Source organism: Chelonia mydas, chromosome 11 (assembly GCF_015237465.2).
Source record: "Chelonia mydas isolate rCheMyd1 chromosome 11, rCheMyd1.pri.v2, whole genome shotgun sequence".
Taxonomy (NCBI): Eukaryota; Metazoa; Chordata; order Testudines; family Cheloniidae; genus Chelonia; species Chelonia mydas.
In genome coordinates, this window is record NC_051251.2 from 52,462,674 (window position 1) to 52,488,116 (window position 25,443).

Sequence of the window (25,443 nt, forward strand, 5' to 3'; positions counted from 1 at the left end):
TTGTAGACTCAAGGCCTTTGCTGTAACTTACTCCAACTGAATTCCAGAGCATGTTACGTGCAACAAATGAACAGAAATGTGATTTGTTTTACAGGACAACAGCTTTGAGCAGTTCATTATTAACTATTGTAATGAGAAGCTGCAGCAGATCTTCATTGAACTCACCCTAAAAGAAGAACAGGAGGAATACATACGAGAGGTAATGTTCAAATTCATTTGCTTATATGATCACTTCTTACCCACTTACCAATACATGCCTTTTCTGGGCACCGTACCCAGAGCTCTCTTTCTGAACCTGAGCCTGCCATGGAGAGTAGCACTGTTTGTTGCCATCTGCTATCATAGTTCCCAAGGTAACTGCACCTCTGATCCCCGTGATAGGTCTCAAACCTCTGTTACCTTTCTCAGGGCAGAGTCCCATGACACATTCCCTTCTAGACTGGGGATTTAGGCTATTGTTCATTGTGATCACCTTAGCAGATTCAATGGTAGTTCACTACCTGCAGCCCTGTCCTCTGAGAAATGACAGGGTTATACAGTGACCAACCACCCTTCCTAAAGCAAAGTTTATTTATTCAGAGCAAAAGTGTTACAGAGAAAATATACCTTAAAAAACAATAAACAGCTTATATGCAGGTCTGGCTTACAAAGTGTCGTGCATCTTCCGCATGGAGACCCTGGTTCAGAGACCTTCATGTCCTCTCACAGGGCCTGTCCCTCTCGTCAGTCTCATGATAGCTCTTTAAAAGTGTGTGTGTGTGTGTGTGTATCTCTCTCTATCTGACACAGGACTCCTACATCCCCCAGTGTCAGGCTGGTCACTTGATACAGTTTTCAGTCTTTTGACTGGCCTCTTGAACCAGTCTATGCAATTTTCCCAGGAAACCCTTTAGCTCCCTCATAGAGCTAAAATACAAAAAAAAATGCACTTTTATTTCACGGTATAATCTTGTCGGCCGTAAAATACACTGAACTTTCAAATAGATGCATTCTTAGTGACAGATGAGTGATAGTTCTAAGGTCAGTAAGGTGGATGAAATAGGATGAAGTGTGGTGGAAGTAATTGCATATAGATTTCTCTGAGGGTATGTCTAAATCAGTGGTTCTCTACCAGGGGTCTGGGGACCCCTGGGGGGCCGCAAGCAGGTTTCAGAGGGTCCGTCAAAATAAAGCCGAGAACAGGGCCGGCATTAGATTTGCTGGATCTCAGGGCAGAAAGCTGAAGCCTGAGTCCAATCGCCTGGGGTTGAAGCTGAAGCCCAAGCAACTTAAGCTTCGTGGGGCCACAGGCAATTGCTCTGCTTGCTGCTCCCTAGCGCTGGTCCTGCCTTTTTATCTGCTGGTTACACAGAGAAACAGTGGTTGTAGCACAGGTGGATGGTGGAGTTTTTATAGCATGTTGGGGGGGAGGGGAGGCCTCGGAAAGAAAAATGTTGAGAACCCCATGTCTAAACAACAAAACCATACCCCGAGAGTGAGTCTCAGAGCCTGCCAACTGATTTGGTCTTGCGCTGCGAGGCGAAAAATAGTCTCGACGACCAGGGTTGGGTTGGAGCCTGGGCTCTGAGACCCTTCCCCCTTGCAAGGTTGCAGAGCCCGGGCTCCAACCCGAGCCCCAACATCTACGCTGCTATTTTTAGCCCTGCAGTACAAGCCTTGTGATTCCGAGTCCGTTGACCTGGGCTCTGAGACTTGCTGCTGCGGGTCTTTGTTTGCTCTGTAGACATGCCCTTAGTTTTCTGCAATGAGTTCTTACAATGAGCCATACATGCTATTTTAAGAATAAACTGTGAAGATGAGTTTTGGAGCCTAAATTACTATGGTTTGGTGGTGTACAGTGGTTGTGCCTAAAGTTACAAAGTTTTTATTGATTCTAGCAATATTCCCCACTACTATATGTATAGGTCATAGGAAATATCTTTCAAAACTGTAGAAACTTGTGTGCTGTCTGTATTCAGATTGAATGGCACTATTGTGTTGTGTAAATGTTTTTGAAAATTGGGTAGACTTTCTTCCTGCCTTATAATCACGAAGGCAATGTGGAGCTTTGACAAACTCTTTTTTTTTTTTTTTTGCATTGATTGGTCAAGCACTTTGAAAGATAATTACTGTAATTTACTTTATGAATTAAATTTCAACCTCTCTGAAGAAACTAAAATATTAGATGTTACTCTAGAATACAAATTAAGTATGGAATTGAAATGCTTGTATTTTTACTTTGTACATTTGGCTGTATCCCTCCAAGTCTGAAACTCTCTTGGTTTTTTCTGTCATTCATTGTCATCTGGTGTAGGACTATTATTCCATACTTGGAAGTTCTATTGTTGATTTTAACATGTTAATTTTTTTCAAATATCTGAATAACAGCCAGACTCAGTGGGTTTTTCAGATGATCTCATCTAAATTTAGCCTTTTTTTTTTGTCCTGAATGAAAATTAAGAACAGAAAAATCTTGGTCTTAGATTTTTGTACTGAAATTATGACTTATTTCCTTATAAACATTGCAAGTCTACACAAAGCATTACTGACCCAAGGCCTTCCTGTATAAAATTTTGGCTTGTTTCCAATGGAGTGCATGGGAAATTGACACAGATTGAAGAAGGGAATGGAAAGCAATTCTGGAAACCATTCAAGGGCATTCATTTTGGCCAAATAATGTTAGTGGTAGATTGCATTTTTTTTAAATAAAATGTTAGGGTCCCAAAATCTACATATATAGGGCTGACTTTTAAAAGGGTATTTTAATAAATAGGAATGCAATAAAAACATGCCAATAGAGAGAACTCCCGCAGTTATTTCTCTGTTCATATATTATATGCTTTTTGTTTTTATAGGATATTGAATGGACTCACATTGAATATTTCAACAATGCCATAATTTGTGACCTAATAGAAAATGTAAGTTGCAATTGCTGCTTTCAAAGATTTTGCCTTTGTGAATTCTTCTCCTAAATTTGAATTAATATTTGAAAATTAAGATGCCTAAAATAGAAATGATATCGTAACTGCGTTGAATTAAAATTAGTTTGTAACGAGAGCTTTTTAGCATATTGATTTCAGAAACAAGTGACCCTCTGACTTTGTATTAAATTACAGTTCACTTATTTTATTATACTAAAGAGCTAGCGTATTTCAGAAGTGTGGAGTGGACAAAGATAGAGTTCATATGTCATTGCATTTTCTCTTATAGATGTGTGCAGCGCTTATTAGTGAGATAACAAGAATACATTATCAGTTTATTTCACATAATCAGTGTTTTGATGCAGTGCTGCTTTTATTAAAAGACATCACGAGCAACTGCCAGTTATGCTGTAAATAACTTTTTCTTTTGAATGGTAACCAGGCAACTCAGTTATTGAGTCATTGTATGCTTCTTATACAGCTTGTACTTGTACTTAATCACAGTAGTTCCTGTTGATTTAACACACATTATGTTTCACATCATGCTAGTTCCTTAACAACAATGCAAATTGAAACATTGTTTAACCAATAATACAAAATGCATGCTAGCTTTGCCCATAAATTGATTACCTTACCTCTTTTTGAGTGGAAGGCTATAGATTAGCCTCTTATATAAATGAAATAGGAGAATGACGTTTAGGTTGAAAGTTAAAAGTGCAAGTCAGAAGACTCAAATCTGAAGAATGCGCATTCAGAAATACAGAAACCACATGTGTGCTGGGGAGAACGGGTGAGGAAAATGGGAACTGGACAGATTTTGAGTTGTTGTGAAGAAGGGCCCATTTTCTAGGTCGCACACTTTAAATGTTGATTAACATACTGTGAATGGTTAGTGCATCATCTTCAAAAGTTCATAAGTGTGAATGTGGAGATTGTGTATTCTAGTCAAGTGAAATAAGTCACTATACTGGGAGTAGGGGGACTGGCTGGGGTTCAATCCCTAGGTCTGTTGCTGACCTGTTATTGACTTGGAACTCTATATTCCATCTGTAAAATCGGGAGATACCTTTCTTTATGAAGTGCTTTGAGCACTGTATAGGAGTTCGTTAGTATTATCAGGTTTCAGAGTAGCAGCCGTGTTAGTTTGTATTCGCAAAAAGAAAAGGAGTACTTGTGGCACCTCAGAGACTAACAAATTTATTGTCTCTAAGGTGCCACAAATGATCCTTTTCTTTTTAGTATTATCAATTAATTAAAAAACACTTTCACACTGAGGTGTGTTCACAGTTGGCTTTTACAGGTCCTGCTCTACCAGAGTCAATGGAATTTTACTGCTCACGCTGGGGGTGAATTTAGATGTAAGAGCTGAATTAGCTCGCAATGAAGAATTCAGTCATAAATTTGAACTTGTGAAAATGTCATTTTGAAAAAAAAAAACATATGCAAAGATTAATTTTTTTGTTTGAGAGGAAACCTGTTTTTTTCCCATATGCTCAGGTGTCTTGAAAATGGTTGAACAAGTTTTCTTCACAGTTTCAAAATAAAATTCAGGTTTAAGCTGATATCAAGCTTGCGAACTGTGTGTCCAAAAAGAAGAATTTTGAGAAAGTTACAAATGGCTAAAAAGAGGGGTTCAGAATGGAATGGCTTCTTTGCTCCTAATTAAAACTCAGCTGTAATATGAGGGTTGGAAATTTGGAAAGCTAATTGCAAAGTTTCGACTTATTAATGGGTCTGAACAACAGCAGAAAATGGACTAATATGGCTGATCTTTACTTCTGACTTCTGCATTTCTATGTATATTTTGATTAAGTAAAGTTCAATTTTAGTTACTGTTTGTATAAGTTAGCACAATGTTATTTATCTCCATAAAAAGATAAAAACAATGCATTAAGGAAAGAAGGAAATTTGTTTTTAAACTACAGAATCAAACTGGAATTCTGGCTATGCTAGATGAAGAATGTCTGAGGCCAGGCACCGTTACCGATGACACCTTTTTAGAGAAACTGAACCAAATCTGTGCCACTCATCAGCACTTTGAGAGTAGGATGAGCAAGTGTTCACGTTTCCTGAATGATACATCGCTGCCTCACAGTTGCTTTAGAATTCAGCATTATGCTGGCAAGGTACTGTACTGAAATAACATCCCCATAGCTTGATCTGTGTTTTTTGCATGTGAGGCCAAACTGCATGGGCTCCAGGTTTGGGAAGCGAAACAATGCTATGCTCTTTTAAATAATAAATGAGGATACAATGAAGGAATGATGTGGAAGTTTGGAGTTGTCTCAGTCAAATGCAGAATATAAAGTAAAATTACTTCTATATTTTTTAATCTTCCTATTAATAAACTAGTGACAAGTTAATTATTTGACAGTGTATTTAATTTTTGAGGATTCATCCTGCATTCATTGAGGTCAATGGCAAAACTCGTGTTGACTTAATCACTGAAAGTGTATAGGTTGTGAAACCAAAATGTCCTGTTTGGAGATGCAAGGGTGAACACACATTTGAAGGTGACATGTTGTCTTGAAAATAGGTTTGCTATCACTGAAATGGCTAATACTCTGAGAAAGTGGAGTTCTTATGAATTTGAGGGTAGCTGAGTTTATTTTGAAGTCTTGTTTGTTTAGACAGATGGAAGATAAAGCGCTACAGAAGGCTTGGAAATGTATTTTGCTTTTTACTAAGATAAACAGCATGAATAAATACAGGCCTCACAGTTTGAAGTTCTTGATATTTTCTTTGCATATAACTTTCTTTTTAAAAATCATGATGATTACCTTAGCTAAGATAAGACAATCAGTGACAGACTAGGCCACTGATCTGAACCTGAAAAATGGTTCCTTTCAGGGCATGAGTGAAGGTTTGGACAGGTTTAAAAAAAAATTCACCCATCATTGGTTAGAACAATGTATTTATCCTTTTTAACATTATTTTAACTTCTCACCAGTCTGTGTATCACAAACTTGACATCACAGTTATGTCTCTTAGTCCGTAGCAGTAAAGTTGCTGGGAGCAGGGTTTCCCCGAACTGGCATAGTAGATAATGACATTTATATTTTGTGTTTGATGGTTATATTTTGTATTGGATTGTAATCTGCCCTAGAATACTATTTAAGGCATTTTAATTTGTTTTTTAATTTGATTGTCAAAATTAAAATAAACTGATTGGAGATAACTCTCGACACTCAGCATGGGATTAGGGCAGATGATCTGTCTGCACTAGCAGCCAATGAGTCCTCATTTGTTCTGACATTTACTAACTGGGCAGAACATTCAGTTGGTACATACTATTTTGGCATTGTTTTTCCATGCCCAGTTGAAGACAGTTTTGATCACTAACAAAAGTTGGTGACTTTTTTTACCTCAAAATATAATTATTTAAGTTACTTTGTATGTTTTTCAGTAGTAATGCCTGCCAATATTTTCCGTATCAATTACATTCAGAAATGCATTTTGTAAAGGAAAATGAAATGTTTCCAGTCACTTGATCCACTGTAAAATATGGCAACAACATTAATATTTAGTTTTATTAAATGTACTATAGACATATAAATAAATGAAATCATGAAACTGAAGGCATCTGTATTATCGATGAGATCATATGCCAAGACATTAAAGACTAAAAAAGAAGGCAACCCAAAAAACTGGAATATTCTCCTATGGAGAGATGGGTAAAGCTCTTCTGGAGGCTTCCTGTGTCTGCAAGTGCAGCTCAGATCTTCCTGTGCATGCATGTCATCAGGCTGTTTTCCATGTAAGAATTATTTTTAAAATGTCAGCCCCCTGGGGAGTATACAGCTAGCTAGTACATATCAACTGAGATTTAGGAATTTTATTGTGTAATTTTTAATATTATTTTGAACTGCTGTTTTACTTAAGTAAACTTAAATAAATGTGGTTGGTTGGTTGGCTATTTTGAATGGTTTTTTTGGTATAGTGATTTAAAACAGTAGGAAATAATCACTGCATTTTTCCAAAGCGAGAAATTATTAATCTGGCTGGAGTGGGAGACTTTGTTGGCGTGTTAGTTGGGTGAGGAGGTTTATCAAGTTCCCAGGCCATCACTAAAGAGTATTAGTTTCTGGTAATATTTTGACTAGTGTTGGCTGAAAATTTACTTTTTTTTTTTTTTTTTTTGGACAAAACAGAAATCTTACGGAAAATGTCCATATTGTTCAAAACATTTTAGGCTTTTATTGAAAAGTCAAAAACCTCCAACAAAGTTGTTCGTTTGTGTTATGAACATTCAAAAAAATGTTGAGAAAAATTTCGGGGTTGTTTTTTTTTTTTTTTTTGGAAAATATCATATGGGTACGGGGAGAGGAGGGACTTCCTGACCAGCTCTAATTTTGACCTATATTATATCCCAAAATATCAGTCAATGAGATTCTTCTATGTTGTTTAGGTTATGTACCAGGTAGAAGGATTTGTTGACAAGAATAATGATCTACTCTACCGTGACCTCTCCCAGGCCATGTGGAAGGCCAACCACTCCCTCATTAAAGCATTATTCCCAGAAGGTAACCCTGCCAAGATTAACCTAAAGAGACCCCCAACAGCAGGTTCACAATTCAAGGCTTCTGTAGCTACTCTGATGAAGAATTTGCAGACAAAAAATCCAAACTATATTAGGTAAGTTATTCTTTGATAGCTTTTAAAAAATGATAATGGATATGTCTGCCTTTAACCAAATGTGATAGCAAAAAACCAGAGAATGGATGGCTCCAGAGAGTAGTTCAAGAGATAATGAAACCTCTCTCTTGTAGCTCATTGATGTAAATTCAGTCCAGGTGAGCAGTGACTTAAAATTGTTATTCTGTCCTGCTTGTTCAATTGTCTATATGAAATGAGTTGGTGGTTTTAGTGCACTTCCCCAAATCCTCCACTAGAGCTGGCATTAACAGGAGTCTGGGCATTCTTGGAGAGTTCATAGGATGAATTGGCCAAGAAATGCAACTGCTCCCTTACTCTTGAAGAGTCAAGGGTGAGGCACGTTGGTAGGGATAGTGTGAGGAAGTTTGCATTGGTGCTGTCTATACCACATAATTGTTTGTGGATAAATAGGACTTCATTCTAACATCTCTTGCACAAGGAGGCCATTAAACAAAAGAGTGTAAATGGAAAAAAAAAATAGAGAAACTGAATAAAATTATGGTCCTAATTTAGCAAAGTGCATAAGCACATGCTTAGGTTTTAAGAACTCGAATAGTGCTATTGACTTCAGTGGGGCTATTTATGTGCTTAAAGTTAGTTAAATACTTAAGTGTTTTGCTGGATCATAGCCTATCTGCATATCTCACTGGGTTGTAATTGTGTATGCATTGAATTTGGCACATCAGCAATTCACGTGTACATAGTTAATATTTTAGAATGGCAAGTTTTATTTCATTGTAGGTTTTTAGGAAATGAAATTTGAAAATGGGGTGCTATTCATATCCAATGCACTTACCTAAATTAAACATGAACTAATATCTGATCGTGCCTGGCTTGTAAAATTTAAACTATTGTATTGTACATGTAAAGTTATTATGTTATAAACAAGTATTCCTACAAAATGCAGAATATTGTTTCAATTTCCAGATGCATCAAGCCCAATGACAAAAAAGCTGCACATATCTTCAATGAAGCGCTAGTGTGTCACCAGGTCCGGTACCTAGGTCTCCTAGAGAATGTCCGGGTTAGAAGGGCAGGCTATGCGTTCAGACAGCCTTATGAGCTTTGTCTAGAAAGGTACAAGATGCTTTGTAAGCAGACCTGGCCTCACTGGAGAGGACCTGCTAGGTAAGAAAAACATTGGTATTCTTATTCGTTCATAGCTCAGTGAATAAAATAATTGCTTTCCACATATCCTGAAATTTTTAAATAAATCAGGAATTCTAAAATAAGATTAAATATTGTCCCAGTGTGGCTTGATTCTTTCTCACTATATCTGTTTCAAACTCTCATTCTTCTTTGAGTGCTTGCTCACGTCGATTCCATTCTAGGTGTGTGCATGCCCACATGCGTAGTTGTTGGAGATTTTTGCCTTAGCAGTATCCGTAGGGTTGGCTGTGGTGACCCCTTGAATGCAGCGCTCATGCATTGGTATATCAGGCACCGCTGGCCCTACGCCCTCTCAGTTCCTTCTTACTGCCCGTGGTGGTTAGTCGGAGTGCCTTTCCTTGCATAGCAAGGGCCAGCGGTTTTGTCCCTTCTGACTTCAAGCCTTAGGGCCTTGTAAATAGTTTATAGTGGTTAGTGTTAAGTAGTTGTTAAGTGTAGTTAGAAGTTAGTCTCACTGGGGACTTCGTTCCAGGTGGGGCATGCCCTGGTCTCCAAGGTTTAAGCTCTACGCGGACTGTAACACACCTGTGCCTGTAAGTGACCCCCACAGCAGCTGCATCAAGTGCTTGGGGGAATCACATGTGAAGGAAAAGTGTTGCGTTTGTAAAACGGTGCCCAAAAAGAAAACTAAGAAGCATGGCTCCCCAGCACCAGGCACGAAGACCGCACCCCCCGAGGACAGTGGAGCACCACCGATCCCCTAATCCCTGTAGAGTAAACTGTTTCCAGGTGCAGTTGTAGTATTTGACTGAAACACTTCAGTCCGTGCTATCTAAATTCCTGTATTATATTTCGACATTGATGTGAGATCCTGTATCATTTTCTTTTCAATGTAAAACCATCATTGCTGTCAAAACTAGGCCATCACTGGCACTGTTTAATGGTAATTGTTCCCTTTGTACACAAATTGCTCCATACCCTTGCAAAATATGATTCTTGTGTCTAGAGCTTAATAAAAAAATATGAATAAAAGAGTTACATTTCCGTTCTTCTCATATCAAAACACTAAGGATTTAAAACATCCTTTAACATGCTGCCTATTAATGTGTGTATGTGTGTAAACTCTAAGTAGTATGTATGTTTTGGTCTGAAGAGTTTTAAATATATCACAGAAAGCTGATTTTCTTCTCTTAGGGCTGGTGTAGAGGTACTGTTCAATGAATTGGAAATCCCTGAGGAAGAATATTCCTTTGGCCGATCAAAGATATTCATCCGCAACCCAAGAACGGTGTGTGAACAAATCTTTTCCACCATAGAATCAAAGACTGTGCTGTTTGTGGGGGAGGGCATGGGATGTTGCAGACCTGGCACTAAATAAATAAAATTGAGCCAGGTTGCTGAGGGGTGCACTTTAAACTCTCTCTTTCCAAAGTTGCTGCTCCCTGATTATGATAGTGCCCACTTTTTTCAGACTGCTTTTTAAGCACTAATCAAAGAGCAGCTTGCATGACGATTACCCATCAATAATGCTGAAGAATTTGCTGGATGACAAGTGCAGGTTTCTCCAAACACAATGCTCTGGTAATAGAATGATAAACATTGTATAGAAATTAAAGTGATTAATTGCAGGCTTATAAGAAGGCATTAAAAATAAACCTAAGTGAGGCTGAGAGGGAATTAAAAGCCTATGAAGGTAATTGTCAGCAACAGTCCAATATCTAATGTAGTCTTCATCCACTGAATAACCTCAGGATGTAAGGCATATGGTATTCAATACCACATTTATGTGCCATGTACAGTAATCATGATCCAGCCAAAGATTTCTCAAGAGGCGAAGCATGGGATTCAGGGAATTGATCCCTTTTTGTCATCCTAATTACGCTTTTCTGTTTTTCTGTCTTTTATTTATTTTTATTTTTTTAACTCAGCTCTTCAAATTAGAAGACCTGAGAAAGCAACGTCTAGAGGACTTGGCCACACTCATTCAGAAGATTTACAGAGGTTGGAAATGTCGGACACGTTTCCTTTTAATGAAACGGAGCCAGATTGTGATTGCTTCCTGGTACAGGAGATATGCAGTAAGATGCAAATTTTATTAAACAGGGATTTCTTATTAGTACTTAATGATTCTTTTTCTTTGTTATCAGCCTTGGTGAAAGTGATGCAACTATTCAATTTTATGTCTGTATTTTGGCACCATAAATATCCACTAAGTAAACTGAGTTAAATAGGCTCACGATGAAGTACATGATCTGTGTGAAAAGGATTGTCAAGGTATCCTGGTTAGTTCAACTGTTTGGAGACAGGATTTCCCAGCACTAATGGTGGGACCTCTCTATAGTTCAACCGACTCAAGCATTGGGCAAAACTTTGTAGCATGTACCAACAGGCAACCAATGCATACAAAAGTTTAGTAATGTGTATGTTTACTGTATGTGAAATTCTATCATTGTAAGATGTTTTTTGTCTTTTGCCTTATTTGAAGCCTTTAAATTTGAGGCACAAGAATGCTTGGGAGGGTCCCAATGATTTATCTTATTAGGTACAACTCGTAAAGACCTGTGTTTAAATGGTTCTTACTAATATAGTTCTAAGACTGTTTCAAATTTTGTTGTAGACAGGATCTTCCACATCATTATGAACTGAACTTAAATGATGTATAATGATTCAATCTTTTTTCCAGTTAGTAAGAGAAGTTTTTAATTTCCTTTTTTAAAGAAATATATATTATCAAGACTTATGAAAGTCCAAGAGAAGGTTTGATGAAATAGCATATCATACTGAAAGAGAGCTCCCCTTAAATAAATGTTACAATATTATTAAATTAACGTATCTCAGATGATGTATGGTTTTTGATAATCTTCTACGTGGCCTTGAAATCCTTTAGTATTCAATTCGATTGAACATGGAGGTCAGTCAAAGATTAACTTGTCTTGGAAATTAGAAAATATGTGGCTATTTATATCTCAAAATAACTCATTTACTGTCTTGTTACCACTGTAAAAATTCATTTCCAGTACAAACTTGTCCAGTTTAATTCACTCCTTTTCTTCAGCCAACATTAGGATTGGATTGCATTACAGCTATGTATCTACATTACTGAGTATACCAGTGGAGCTTTAATGGTTTAAAAATAGAGTTGTCAAATACATAATTTGCAGGCCTGTTGATATAAGAAAATGAGAACAAATGAAAACCAACATTTGACCTGACCAAACCTGTATGAACATTAGGAAGAATATTTCCTAACCTGTAGAGCTCTATTGGTTTTCTGAAAACGTACAGCAGTTATTTTGTTAGAATGGGCAGTCATTTGGCTCCTTGAAGTGCCCAAAAAATTACCTGGGGGAAAATCCTGCCCCTCTTTTTTTAATATAAAGAGCATTCTTGCATCAGAACTAATGTGATTTGAGGCACAGAGAGGGTCAGGGTTTGGGAGGCTGCATAAGGGCCTGCCTGAGTAAAGCTCTGTGACAATTCCCTGTGCTTAAGGTCTGGCGAGGGGATCAGCTGTTTCACAGAACCGAACCCTCCCATCACAAAGTGTTGTCTGTGAGAGGGTTGTGGGGAGGAGGTTGAAGCTACAGTAGTGGCCATGGAATGGCTCCTTAGTTTTGCGGCGTCTGAGGGAGGGCTTCTGACACCCATATCCACACCTGCAATTCAGCAGAGCTGACCAGCACAGTTTTTTCAGACTGGGTGCTGAGCTGAGTATTTGGCCCTTCATGTTGCATTGCCGAACCTTCAGCCTGTTGCTGATAGGGTATTAAATTAACCAGCAGCTTACTAGAAAAATAAGGATCTTATTGACCTTAAGAGGAAAATGTTCTACAGTTCAGGAAATTGTCATGAGGGTGTACATCAAACTGACTTAGGTGGATAGCATTCCAGTCCAGCTTTCAACAAACTATCTTTTATAAGCTATTATCAGTACCGATACTATAAGAGGGCAGTGGGTGTGAAGAACAACAGAAGCCTTATGATTGTCAATGGCAAGCTCAGCTGACAAACTGGAGCAAAGCGTTTGTGACAATCTGAACTATTTTGTTGGTGGGAAAGACAACAAAACAGTGGCTGTTCATATTTAATTCACATAACTTTCCTCTGTTGGCCAGAAAGTTAGTCTTTCTTTGTGTATAAAGTGGCCTTGTCCATGTACTCTGCTGTCTGTGTGTTTGTTTCCTCTTGAGTTAGATGTGAAATCCACATCCTCATTTGTGTGTTCAGAAATTAACCCACTCTTCTCCATTACTTTTTTTTGATTAAATTGCATATGAATATATTTGTTAGATGTTACCAAAGAATGTTTTGATGTAAAGCAGTTTTAAAACTATGACTTTCTCTGCTGAACTATATTTATTGATTTTTAATACAGCAACAAAAGAAGTATCAGAGGATAAAGAGTTCGGCCATTGTAGTACAGTCTTACATCAGAGGATGGAAGGTGAGTTTGACATCACTGAGCAGCGACTGCCTTGGGTTCTGCTAGCCTAGGCTAATAAAATCTGAGGATGTTGGGCTCAGTTGACGAGAGATGAGTGTAAGTAGCAGATTCACTCTCTGATTTAGAGACTTTCAAATCACAGACAAAACTGAACACAGTTTTATAAAGTTTATGGGTTTGCCAGGTCCTGGGTCAGATTGTCCTGAATTCAGTCAATTGTGCCTCCTGGGGATGTGGGAATGCTCTTGATACAGTATACTTGGCCCTTGGAGAGAGAGTGTCTCATTACCCCACCCTATCTTCACCCCCAACTTGTTGTGGCATTGCCTCTCTTCAAAGAATCCTGTCCACTGCTCTTGAAGGAAGAATTGTGACCATGACAGAGACTACAAGGAGCAAGGTGGTAAAAAGAGAGAAAAATGAGATTTCCTTACTGCTCAGACAGGGATTGGAGGATATCTAAAATCTTGCACGTAAAACCTAGTTTCAGGAAAGGGTTGAGCCCACTTTTTATCTTGTGGGGAAAAAATCTTGGCATCTTAGTACTGTTATATCCCTCACAAACTAAACTCTTTGTGTGCTACAAGAGTAGTCCTAACAGTTGTAGGACAGGTGCCAATTTATGCTATTGCCTGTCCCAAAAGAATTGAGAACATTAAATTATTATTTGTGCAAACTCAGGTTAATAGTGGTTTGGCGACCCAGATATAACTTTGGTTCTTTATATTTACGTAGCCGGTCCATTCCATATGAGGTGTGTGTGCTTGCCACATCACCTGTGCTGGAAGTTTTTCCCTGAGCAGTATCCGTAGGGGACTGGTTCTGGTGCCCTCTGGAGTGGCACCTGCATGGTGTGTTATAAGGGGAACCACTGGCTCCTGCTACCCTCAGTTCCTTCTTGCTGCCAGTGACGGTGCTGGAACTCTGCTGCTTCAGCTAGTGTTGTTTCGTTCTGTTCTTGCAAACTTTGAAAACCTGTAAAATAGTTGTATATAGTTAGTAGTTTCTTAATTAAACCCTTAGCAATAGTTCTCTACTCTTCGTTAGTCCCAAATGGGACTCAGCTGGGGGATTGGGCATGCCCTGGTCCCCAGGCTTTAAGCCCTGCAATCGCTGTAAACGGCCTATGCCCGTCAGCAATCCACATACCAGCTGCTTAAGATCCTTAGGCGAGGGGCACATAAATTATAAGTGCCATACCTGCTAGTCCTTTAAACCTAGGATGAAGAAGGAGCACGATATCTGTCTAAGAGCGCTCCTGATAGAGTCAGCACTCACTCCGGCACCAGAGCAGTGGTCCAACTCTGCACCGAGCACCATGGCCTCTGTGTGCAGTGCTCCGCTGGCACTGTCTGCGAGCTGGCACCGCTCTCCCTCCACGGCCCTGGTCATGAAGCCGAAGAAGAATGTGAAGGGATGATCTACCTCCCGCAAGGGAAAGGAGAAGGCTGGGGGCGAGCCACGACCCATGCTGGGCAGCTCAGTGCCTCCTTCCCGGGCCCCAGCTCAAGTCAAGCGGTGCGGCGCATCCTGTACTTCGCCTGGGACTCCAATAGCGGTGCAGGCCCCAGCAAACTTCAGGTGCCATTGTCGCCCGAAGCCCTTCAAGCAGCTCAAGAGATCCTGACACTGCCCACATTGGCTCCAGCAGTACCCCGGTCTCGAGGAAAACCTGATTTGAGACCTATGCTTTTTTCCCCACCTCAGTGGCACTGTTCCCCATTGAGAGAGACGTTGTGCCATCAGTCGCCCGTGCGAAGCCGTCATGCCTCGGGACTAGAGAGGCAGGCTAAGTGGAGCCCTCTTTGGTCCCCACACTGGGGGCACTGATGGAAGGATTCCAGGTGTTCCTCGCCGGTGGATTGGCACAGACACTCAGGGGCATGTGCCGCCCAGCAAGATATCCAGGACCGGCCCTCACCATCTCCTAGGGCCCAGTACCAATCAGGGAGCAGAGGCCACTGATCGCCCAGCCGTCGTCGCCCGTCTCCTAGGAGATTTCCCTTCTTAGGAGGTTCCTCCCAGCACCTGGCCTGTAGTGGCTACCGGTCCTGTTCGATGTCCCGTGTCCGATACAGATCCGCTGAACGCCGTCAGGCTCTGAAACCCCAAACAAGACACCTGACTCGCTTGGACAGGTCGGCTTTGGGTCGCAGCAACCAGCACCAGTCGGACAGGAGCCATCCCTCCGCCCATTCCTGGTCACCCAGTACCAACCGCTCCACTTACAGCTCCGGCACGGAGCGATGTTCCCTGACTGCGGGACAAGCCTCGGTACCTATGGTGATGACGGCATCGATGGCACTGAAACCGGTTCCATGGCCCCAAGCGCAGTGGCTGGCGCTATGGTACCCATGGAACCCTTGGGTGTTCACCCAGCCTTCCTAGGCTGCCCAATCGGTGTCGGGAGCCTGGGAGAGGCTGGTGGCCTTGGTATCCCATCCCCCTGCAGTGCTCGAGGCTTTGGGGGGTAAGCACAAGACCCATCCTCTCAGATCTGCATGTTGTTCTGCGTGTGCATCTGCAAAATTTGAGGGTGTTTTGGGGTTTTTTGTTTTGTTTTGTTTTCCTCCCTCTCAGATTTGAACTAGAAAGGCACAGTAGGGTGTAAATCCTTTTGAAATTAAGTTTGGGTTAGAAATAAGACTATTTTTTTTCTTTTGATTGATCACAGGCTCGAAAACTTCTTCGAGAACTTAAGCATCAGAAGCGCTGTAAGGAAGCAGCCACAACCATTGCAGCTTATTGGCATGGTACCCAGGTAAGAAAATGCCAGAAAACATTCAGTGTTTCAAAGCCAGTGTGTGGAGCAAAAGTCCTCCAGAAAAGAGAGAGAGAAATGTTTTGAATGGCTTAAATTACTTAACTTCCATTTCTCTTCGCTGCACACATTTTAACCGTTGCAATCTGGAAAGCCAGGACATGCTTTTATATTTACGGTTTTGTACTGACTGGTTTCTTTCTTTCTCTCTCTCTCTCCATTGGGACCTGCAGTAACCTTTTCTGCCCTAAACTTTTTCTATAACCCATTTTCAAATACACCACAGGCGCGAAGGGAACTGAGACGACTGAAGGAGGAGGCTAGAAATAAACATGCTATTGCTGTTGTTTGGGCTTACTGGCTTGGATATAAGGTACTTCATGCACATGTTCCATGATTCCTTCATTACCCAACAACACCCAACTTTAATCAGTAGTAAATAGCGAGGATTAATAACTAATACAAGTGACCTAGTAGATACTAAAGCATGATCCTTGATTTTTCTCATTTCTATTTATGCCACACTTAATAAACCTGACAGCATCCTAAATGTTTGTCTTGTATATTAGAAAATTCTAAGCATGCTCAGCCAAATAGTACTGATTGCTTACTAACAAGTCATTAGACTAGATTAAAAATGATTAGACTGCAGTAAGGTCAAGTTAGAAAATGCATTTGAACTAAATGTAAATGTTCCACACGTGTGTTCTTCTGTTAAGTGCTTGCAGTGATACACATCTAGATTCCTTTTAATTGGATTGTATATTCTGTGACCTAAATTAAACAGGCTCCTTTTCAATTCAAAATAGTACATTTTAAAAATGTAAACAACTTTTATTTATAATTTGTACAAAATCTGAAATCAGTTTTGATTGTTTCTTTGGTTGTGTATGAGAAGTCCAGTATTGCAAATTAAGTACAATATTATGACCCAAATTTTAGGAGAAAACGATGTTAGCATGCAGTTCTCAATTTATGGCCCTAGAAAAATCCCAGGAATTCCAGCATCAGCTGTTTGTTTTCAGAAGTGAAGTCCCACTAAAAGATTCTCGCTAATTGCAGGCTGCAGTTTTGGGTTATATGAACATTTGAAATGTTGTACTCTAGGGAATAATGTTGAAACAATTGTTTCAATTAACAAAAACTCTTTGACTTAGAATATTTTATTCAGTCAATTAAAATTTTAAAATAGCCCAATTATTATTTGGATCCCGCTTTATATATGCTATCAAAACACCTTGCGAGTTAAATGAGGAAAGAAATATCTCTGATTCTAGTAGCATGCTAAAATACAGAAGAAGTACAATGCTGAGCTTGATCTTAGCCATTTTATTTTGTCAAAGAAATAAATCTCTTAGAATGGAAAGGTAACCCTGGGAATCAACATATAAACATCTACAGAATTTAGCTCATAAGAGATCTTTTTATTTCTAGTTTGATCTTCAGGTGTCAGAATAAACTGTTAAAAAGCTGTCATTATCAGACACAGTTTTTTCCTCTATTTATTTTATGTAAAGATGAAGTCTCACTATCTTGTCCTAACTAGGGTAGTATAAATTATATATATATATATATATATATATATATATATATATATATATATATATATATAAATATAAAAATCATGTTTGTTTATGGTGCTTGGTATCAACATATAAAACAATTGGTTAAATTGTTAATGCCTTAGTGATAAGTCCCTCATGCAAAGTAATAGCTCAGTAGCAGTATTGGCAAACTGATGTAGAGTAAAGATGGATTTTTCTATTAAAAAAGGACATGACAAACGAAAATGCAGCATAAATTCTATATTACAGTACCTAATTAAAATATATTGCACATTGGTTTATATCGTTATTGTACATTTTAGTTGGGGTTTTTTTTTGGTTAAACATGAAACAAATGTATTTAAATAAAAATGTGCCTACCATGCCCTCAGACATAAACTTAATAGTAACCAATCTAATTTGGCTCATCAGGGTTATAAGAAATTTTCAGTATCTGGCAACTTCCTGTCATCTTAGGAAACTCTCTCTTTTCCTAAGAGGGAAATTAAAGCAAAAGCTTCAGGATCCATCTATCTCCAGTGATTATTTTAATACTTGTTTAATTTTTTTCAAAAACTGTAGAAATGTAACTCAAATTCCTTCCTCTTCAAAATTCAAACAGATATTGACTATGCAGTGTCCTTAGCATTAGCATGTCATACACTGAGAGCTTGAATTTGTGTACCATCCCAAATGAACTAAAATGTATCCTTTATAAAGGCTTAAATTAATGGAGAATAGCCTTTATTGTTAAATTGGAAGAGTATCCAAAAAGTGCAACTGGCAAAGTTGGGTGTGGATTCACAGTTTCTTCAGTATACTTGGCAAGATATGAATACTGCAAGTACATAGCTATAACTACTATTACTGGTATGCCCTTTCCAAGCCAGTTGAAGCTACTTATTTGTTGGTCTTGTGTCTTTAAATAACTGAACAAATAAATTTACTAATACTTTCTGAAATGTAAAAAGTGTAACTTAACAGAATATCACATCTTTATGTTTAGTACTTTGGAATTTTGCTTGCCTAAACAAAGACTGTAGATGAAATTTATGTACCTGTCTCCTTGTTTTGCATGTGATGAAGTCATGCTTTTTGGTGATATGACATCACCAATGTCTTCATCGTGTGGAGAATCAGAAAGAGAAAGAGATCATTTGCCAGACTGGAGAAAATATATACTGGAATCTTAACTAAACCCCAGAAACGAAAGTTCTAAATAGTGTGTAAAATTGTGTGAGAAGGATTCTTTTATTTAAAGTTGTGACTAGGACCAAAAATAATTCATAATTTTAATTGTTAGAGTTAATCATACGATGCTGAGGCACTTGTCATTGGAGGAGTTGGGTGTATAGTGTGACTTCAATTCTTCACTTTCATAAATATCACTTTGGTCTTGTAACTGGAGGGAAAGCTTTCCATTAAAATCAAGTATCAGACACTCAACATTGATGATTTGCAGACAAGCATGGCAGACATTACACAGATGTTCATAGCAAATAATGGAGCCTGTGTAATTCTTACCTTTTGTATTAGTGAAGCAGTTTAGAGGCTTGTATTGACCACATTTGTGCCTTAACACCATTTCCACACTGACACATTGGGTTTTAATGGTTATATGCTATTCTTCCATCTTTCTATATCTTATTCATAAATCAGCTGTTCTGTCTGGGAGGATCTTTTTCCTGGTCATTGTGCTATCTGCATCGGGCTGTCTCTTTTATTCACTATCTAAACATTTTAGGCTCGAAGGGAATTGAAACGCTTGAAGGACGAGGCTAGGCGTAAGCATGCTGTTGCAGTCATTTGGGCTTACTGGCTTGGACTGAAGGTACTTTCTCAACCACTCCCTTGTGTCAACAATGAACTCAATAAAGCGTGGCATCTACTAACACATAATAAACTATTAATTGTGTGGGATCACTAGCGAGCATGATACTAGTTTTGCTTAGTTTTGTCATGGACTTTTTTATTGAAAAATCCTTAATCCGAAAATGTCTGTTAAATGAGACATTTGTAAATATTTTTAACAATATTGTTACATTTACAGCTGTCTTTAATCTGAAGATATTCCTTGTCTTATCAGAAGTTTCAATTTTCAAATGGAAGATAAAATGCCAAAAATGTTTTTAATTAAAGGGACACTATCATGGTTGTTGACTTAAAATTTGACCTACATTGGCAAGGATCCCATCTGGAAAGATTACAAACAAGTATTTTCTTTTCCTGACCTATTCTTGTTACAGTGGGAAGAAGGGTGTGACTATTTGACGTCATTGCTGCTCATTTTAGACCTACTGATGTATGTGGGATGGCCAAAGCGTGACTTAGAGTTAAGCATAGTGTCCAGTCACTTTCCTTTGAGTTGTTTTGATGCTGTGACATCTATTCAGTGGAGGCCAGGCCTTCTTAGAAAAGTCGAATGATTACAGTCTGTCCATTTTTTTCTATATCCCTCTACATTGAGGATTGGTTGGCAAAAGAAAATACATTTGCAATCTGTAAAGTGTAGTTCTATTCTGTAAATAGACTGTAAAAATGGCATCTTATGGGCCTCCATGTTTGTGTCACAGTACTTGCATATCACCTTTTGCTTCATTTACAAGAAAAAAGTTTTCAGCTGCTATCCTTGAGCACTTAGATCTGAGAGACCAAATGGGTGTTTTTTGGCTTGATCGTCATCACCACTAATAGAGATGCTCTGGGCCAAACCGGGATTACGCAAGTGTAAATGGGGAAAGAATTTGGCTCTACAGTTGAAACTTTATTGACAGTTCTGTTGTTGATGTATAAGTCATAACTCTTCAGAGGTGTTCTATTGCGTGCTAACATGGATAAAATGTAGTGAAAACATATTGTCACTAAATTAAATGTGACTCAATATACATATGGGAAGGAACACAGGGGATATGAAGGTGCCATTTTTAAGAAGTCACTCTTCAGATTAGAATCATGCTTTACTGCTGTCAAAGTAGGTCAGTTTTTATGATTAGAAACCAAGAAAATGTCCGTTCTAAGAAGTCAAGAACACTGCTGTATATTGAGCATTATTTTTTAAAGGAAAACTAACTTTAATAAAGCCAAAACCTTAACATGTTATACAGCAAGGACATGCCTTTGTCTGTATATGCAATGGTTTTGAAGGTTTTATTTCTAGCAGAAATGGACTCATCTAAAGCACACAATTCTTTGGAATATGAATACACACTGTGAGTTCCATGGCAAGATCCTAGCTATGTATAATCATTTCTACATCAATGCTGTGTGATTTATTTGCCTGGTTAGATACTGTGTGATTTGTTTGTTTTCTTCCAACATGTTTGTAGAGGGAAGCTTTTGAGTTAATAGCTGTTAAATCAAAGCACTTTCACCTATTTGAATCATGATCATTAGTATTTTGAAAAATAAAGCTGCATAAAGATTTCTAAATTTATTTTTGATTTATTTTTCTGTTTATAGTAAATAAATGGGATTTTAATAGTATGTACAGTACTTCCCAGATTTGGGGTTCTCTAGTACTGATCTGCCAAGGAATTATGTTGTTGCTGGCTTTCCTATTGTGCCAGGAGAGAGAGACAGAGAGTGTGTGTGTGTGTGTGTGTGTGTGTTGCAGTATTCTCATTAAAAACTAAGCTCACACAGACTGCTGCTCATGAAGAGTAATAACAACTTTGTTTTTAAGGAGTACCAGTGAGAACTTGGTGAGATATGGGACCCGTATATTACAAGGAAGTCACCTTTTTAATATTTTTCAGTGAATATTGTCAGACTGGGATTGAAGGTGTTAATGTGTTTATTGGTGGATAATATCCATTGCTAACTGATAATGGTTGTGTGCTAATTAAGAGAGGGCTAAACTTTAACAGCATAAGGAAGATATAGATTTTACTGAAAATTTCTGCAATTCATTAAAAAAATCCCTTGTAAAAGTCAACATCTGAAAATTCAAACATTTTTCTTCTTAACTGAAGAGGAAAAGAAAAATTTGAATAGAGAAAGTTTGGTGAGAATGAAGCACTTTAAATATTGTTAATGCTGTTAACATATCTCAGTAATGTGTGATTAATGTGTGTTTTTTCCCCCCAATGTTGGGTTTTTTTCATGAGAACATTTGAGAAATTCTTCTTTTCAAAATGGTGGCTTAGAGAAGAGCTGTGTGAGATGCTTGGGATGGGAGAGAGGGCTGGTGGCATAGGGCTATGTGAACCTTTTGTGTTTTGACTAATGTGGGTTTTCACCTGCTGGCTTTCACTTTGGTTTTGGTTCAGATGAATCCAAGAACACTATGCGAAATTCACCAAAACCACTGAGCTGTGTGGAAAAGTATGCAAGACCATAGCCGTTTTCCCTGATTTCCACTAAAAACTTTAACAGGTTTGCTTCTAACTCAGCCAAGGCATGCAAAAAAGTTAATGAATTTCAGCTAACTTGTCGTGAATTTTGGGCATTTCACAAAAGTCCAAATAAGGTGTGTTGTCTCAATTTTGGTTTCAAGTGTGTAATAGTTGGAGAGGTTAGATACCATGGTAGTGGTAATACCAAAGGTAGGTAGAAATTTCTCTGTTTTCTACCTTAGAGTTGCTTTAAAAATCACATATATAAAGTAGTATCAGAAATCTCCTCTAAAAGTGGCTTTTAATGATTACTCATGATTTGTTCTGCTAAATTTTATTTCATGTGTCTGACTCTAAGCAAAATTAATCTATTTTCTCTGCTTCTTTCAGTCACCAGTAGCTCATTTTCTTGATATTTTTCTAAGAGCACTTGTATGAAAAATTTGATGTACAGAACTTTTCTTCTGATTTCACTTTCTTAATATTTATCATTATCTCTGTTTATTTAGGTTTATAAAATACACACATCAAAAAACCTCCAAGTGCATGTACAGAAAAAAATCCTCCCATCAATTAACAAAATAATTCACAAATCAACCCAGTGGCAATTACGATTCAATAAAATCCTTATCACTAAAAGAGCTTCACTCTCTTTATCCCAGGCTTACAGCAAAAAAGCTGTGGAAATATTCTCAATATGCGATCAACTTGATCATATTTGACAGTTGTAAAGATAATGGAAAGTCCTCTGGTTTTTTTTTGGTTTTTGTTTTTGCTTTGTTTTTTTACCGTATCACTTTTAATATAGTTCTTTGCAGCTTTAGGCAACTTTGATCTTTGTGACCTATTTCCCACATCTTGAGTATGCTTGATTTTTCTGTTGTTTCCATTGGCCACACTTGTAACTTCACTTTTGTAATGTACAATGCTTTGTTAAAACCATTCATGGATAAATGTTAATTATACATATTCACTCTGAAGGCCTGTTTAATGTTTCAGGTCCGTAGAGAATACAGGAAATTCTTCCGAGCCAATGCTGGAAGGAAAATTTATGAATTTACACTTCAGAAAATTGTAAGTATCTATATACATTATAGGTTAATGTAAAAGTTTGTTTTCTAGCATAGCCAGAAGTGCTAGCTGCGAGGGCCTTAATAATATTTGTAAAGGAGTCATCATACTGTACAGGTGATAGCATGACTGTTGAGTTCTTTCTGTTGTAAAGAAGGAATAGTCACATGTTTTGAAGTTAAGGGCATGGGCAGCCTACACCTAAAGCAGCATCAGCATTTCTCAATAAATTTAGCCTCCCAAACTTGTGAGCAGGCTTAATAAGTGTGGGAATTGCAGTTGAATAACAACACTTACTATTGAAGAGCACCTGTCATTTCTAGCTTGTTTTAATAGCTTTACTGGTTGAGATTAATAAAACATCTTGCTTCAAATTTATCACAGATGCAAAAGTACTTCTTGGAAATGAAGAATAAGATGCCTTCTTTATCACCAATAGACAAAAACTGGCCAGCAAGGCCTTACCTCTTCTTGGATTCAACTCACAAGGAACTGAAGAGGATTTTCCACTTGTGGAGGGTAGGGTACATTTTGATCATATGATTTGAGTGCCTCAATTTTGTTCATGGAGGATGTATTTTTAGGAAATATTTACTACAGTGTTGTCCACTAATTTTTTTGCATAAGCTGTTTGTTTTTATCGTTCTATTTGGCCTTCCAGACGTAACTATACATTATCTAGTCCTTTCGGTGGTTGGGGAAAAAAAGAGCAAAGTGTATTGCTTCCCCTCTCCCCCCCCCCAGCTCTTAATTTAATATGAAGTGAATATGCTTAATCGGTAGCTTATAATACTTATGTTCATATCCAGGACTGGTGTTTGCTCAGTCTAACAGTGGAAATACTCAGTGGAATATTATGCATGTGAACTGTGGTTAGCTGAAATTTGTTTTGGACCTGTTAATGGAGAAAATGGCGAGAATCTATTTAAGTGCTGCCGAGACACTTGGTGAGCACTCAGCATCCGTGATGATCTCTTTGCAACTATGCCATTTTCTGCAAATTGTCAAGGGCAAAGATTCTCTTGTTGTAACTTTTTAACATGGTAAATTGGGAACATGCTGAATTCTGCAAACAGATCTAAATTCTTCAGCTACACTTTGATAGTTCTGTATATTTATGTATGTCTATTAATAGCTATTGGTAATTATTTGATGTTGTTTATATTCTGAATTGTGTTTGCTTTCAGAAAGTTGAGTTAATGCTGAAAGTAGGGGGCCCCCACTCAAAGCAACTCCAGGATAAAACATGTACAACAATACAGTTCTGCCTGCTAAAAGGAACAGCCGGATCCTGATTATTGTATTAATTATGTAAAGTGGCTGTGTTGTGGTACATCATAGCAAAAAACAAAAACAAAAAACCACACCTGTGAAGTGTTGTTTTTGTGAACTGCTACAGAGAAGTACAGTGGGATTTTAGCTGACAGTACAGTCAGCTAACTATATATACTTAAATGAAATACTTTCTTTAAAATCATCTCTAATGTGTCTAATATAATTCAGAGGTGTGTAAAGCAGGCAAAGGCTGAAGGGCCTCAGCTAGTGGTTGCTGTGTTACCATGGCATGTCGGATGGAGTTGAGTCACTCCAGAAATATACGAAGAATGTGTATCTTAAGCAATAAGTGGATAGTAATCAGTGATGGCTGCTGCGTTAAAGCAGATTTCCAAGATTGATTTATGATTCCTCTAAAATGTCATGTTTTGTAGTGTAAAAAGTACAGAGACCAGTTCACAGATCAACAGAAGCTTATATATGAAGAAAAACTGGAAGCCAGTGAACTTTTTAAGGACAAGAAGGCTTTATATCCTGCCAGGTAATGACTTATTCTGGTACCACTGCTCACAGTGTAAAACAAAAATAATCTGCACCCTTACATAGATTTAGGGAGTTAAAAAACAACGCCTTGTTTATTTTAACCAGGAGAAACTGCTAGTTGTGGACCAATTTGCCAATCCTACATGCCTTGAGAACTTTTTGTTTCTGGATTACTGGCTTGATCAAATCATGGAGGTGTCATAGCTTATTTTGTCAGTCCTACACAGTGAAATCAACTTGCTTCTAAATTAAATGTTAAACTGCTGACTTTTGATCGTGTTCTGTTAGAATCATTATACCCAGAAACTGCCACCAGTTTTGTCACTGTAAACAGAACTGTTTTCATGTGCCAAGACCCCAAATATAGCAGAAAGGATGTTTCTTTGAATAATAAACATGTAGCGAACCTGCACAGGGGAATGTTTGCCTCCTTCTCTTGCCTTGCTGATCTGGAAGTGAGTGCCACAGAACAAGGTGAAGGGGTGGAATTAAGTCTCACTCACAGATGAGGAAAAGGCCATGAAGCCCACACTCTGCGCGAAGCTAAGTAGCCTACATCCCACATGAGAGAGAGCAACCAATGGAGTCCACTGCTCCCTCCCCCCATCCCCGGCAATATCCAGCGTGGCTTGGCTACTCCAAATCTGAGCATCCAATACACATTGGAGCTAAGGATCCCATCTCCCAGCCCTGCTGTAACACGGTGCAGATTTATTATGCTTAATTATTTGTATTACCCTAGCATGAAAGAGCATCTGTCATGGACCAGGAGCTGACTGTTCTAGGTTCTGTACAAATACTAAAT

At 38.3% G+C, this 25,443-nt stretch overlaps 1 protein-coding gene across 4 annotated transcripts in view; it reads left to right on the top strand.

Annotated features, from left to right (window-relative positions):
* Positions 1 to 25,443, top strand: part of MYO1B (myosin IB) — a 179,711-nt gene that overhangs the window by 136,409 nt on the left and 17,859 nt on the right. The window contains exons 14-27 of one of the 4 annotated variants that reach the window (XM_037912505.2): positions 95 to 199; positions 2,835 to 2,897; positions 4,826 to 5,026; positions 7,309 to 7,535; positions 8,484 to 8,684; positions 9,861 to 9,954; positions 10,595 to 10,744; positions 13,042 to 13,110; positions 15,785 to 15,871; positions 16,158 to 16,244; positions 19,160 to 19,246; positions 22,749 to 22,823; positions 23,205 to 23,339; positions 24,530 to 24,636. In XM_037912505.2, coding sequence (XP_037768433.1) covers positions 95 to 199; positions 2,835 to 2,897; positions 4,826 to 5,026; positions 7,309 to 7,535; positions 8,484 to 8,684; positions 9,861 to 9,954; positions 10,595 to 10,744; positions 13,042 to 13,110; positions 15,785 to 15,871; positions 16,158 to 16,244; positions 19,160 to 19,246; positions 22,749 to 22,823; positions 23,205 to 23,339; positions 24,530 to 24,636 — 1,688 coding nt within the window. The remainder of the gene's footprint in view (positions 1 to 94; positions 200 to 2,834; positions 2,898 to 4,825; positions 5,027 to 7,308; positions 7,536 to 8,483; positions 8,685 to 9,860; positions 9,955 to 10,594; positions 10,745 to 13,041; positions 13,111 to 15,784; positions 15,872 to 16,157; positions 16,245 to 19,159; positions 19,247 to 22,748; positions 22,824 to 23,204; positions 23,340 to 24,529; positions 24,637 to 25,443) is intronic. The other 3 variants (XM_037912507.2, XM_037912506.2, XM_037912508.2) reach the window with 3 other exon arrangements.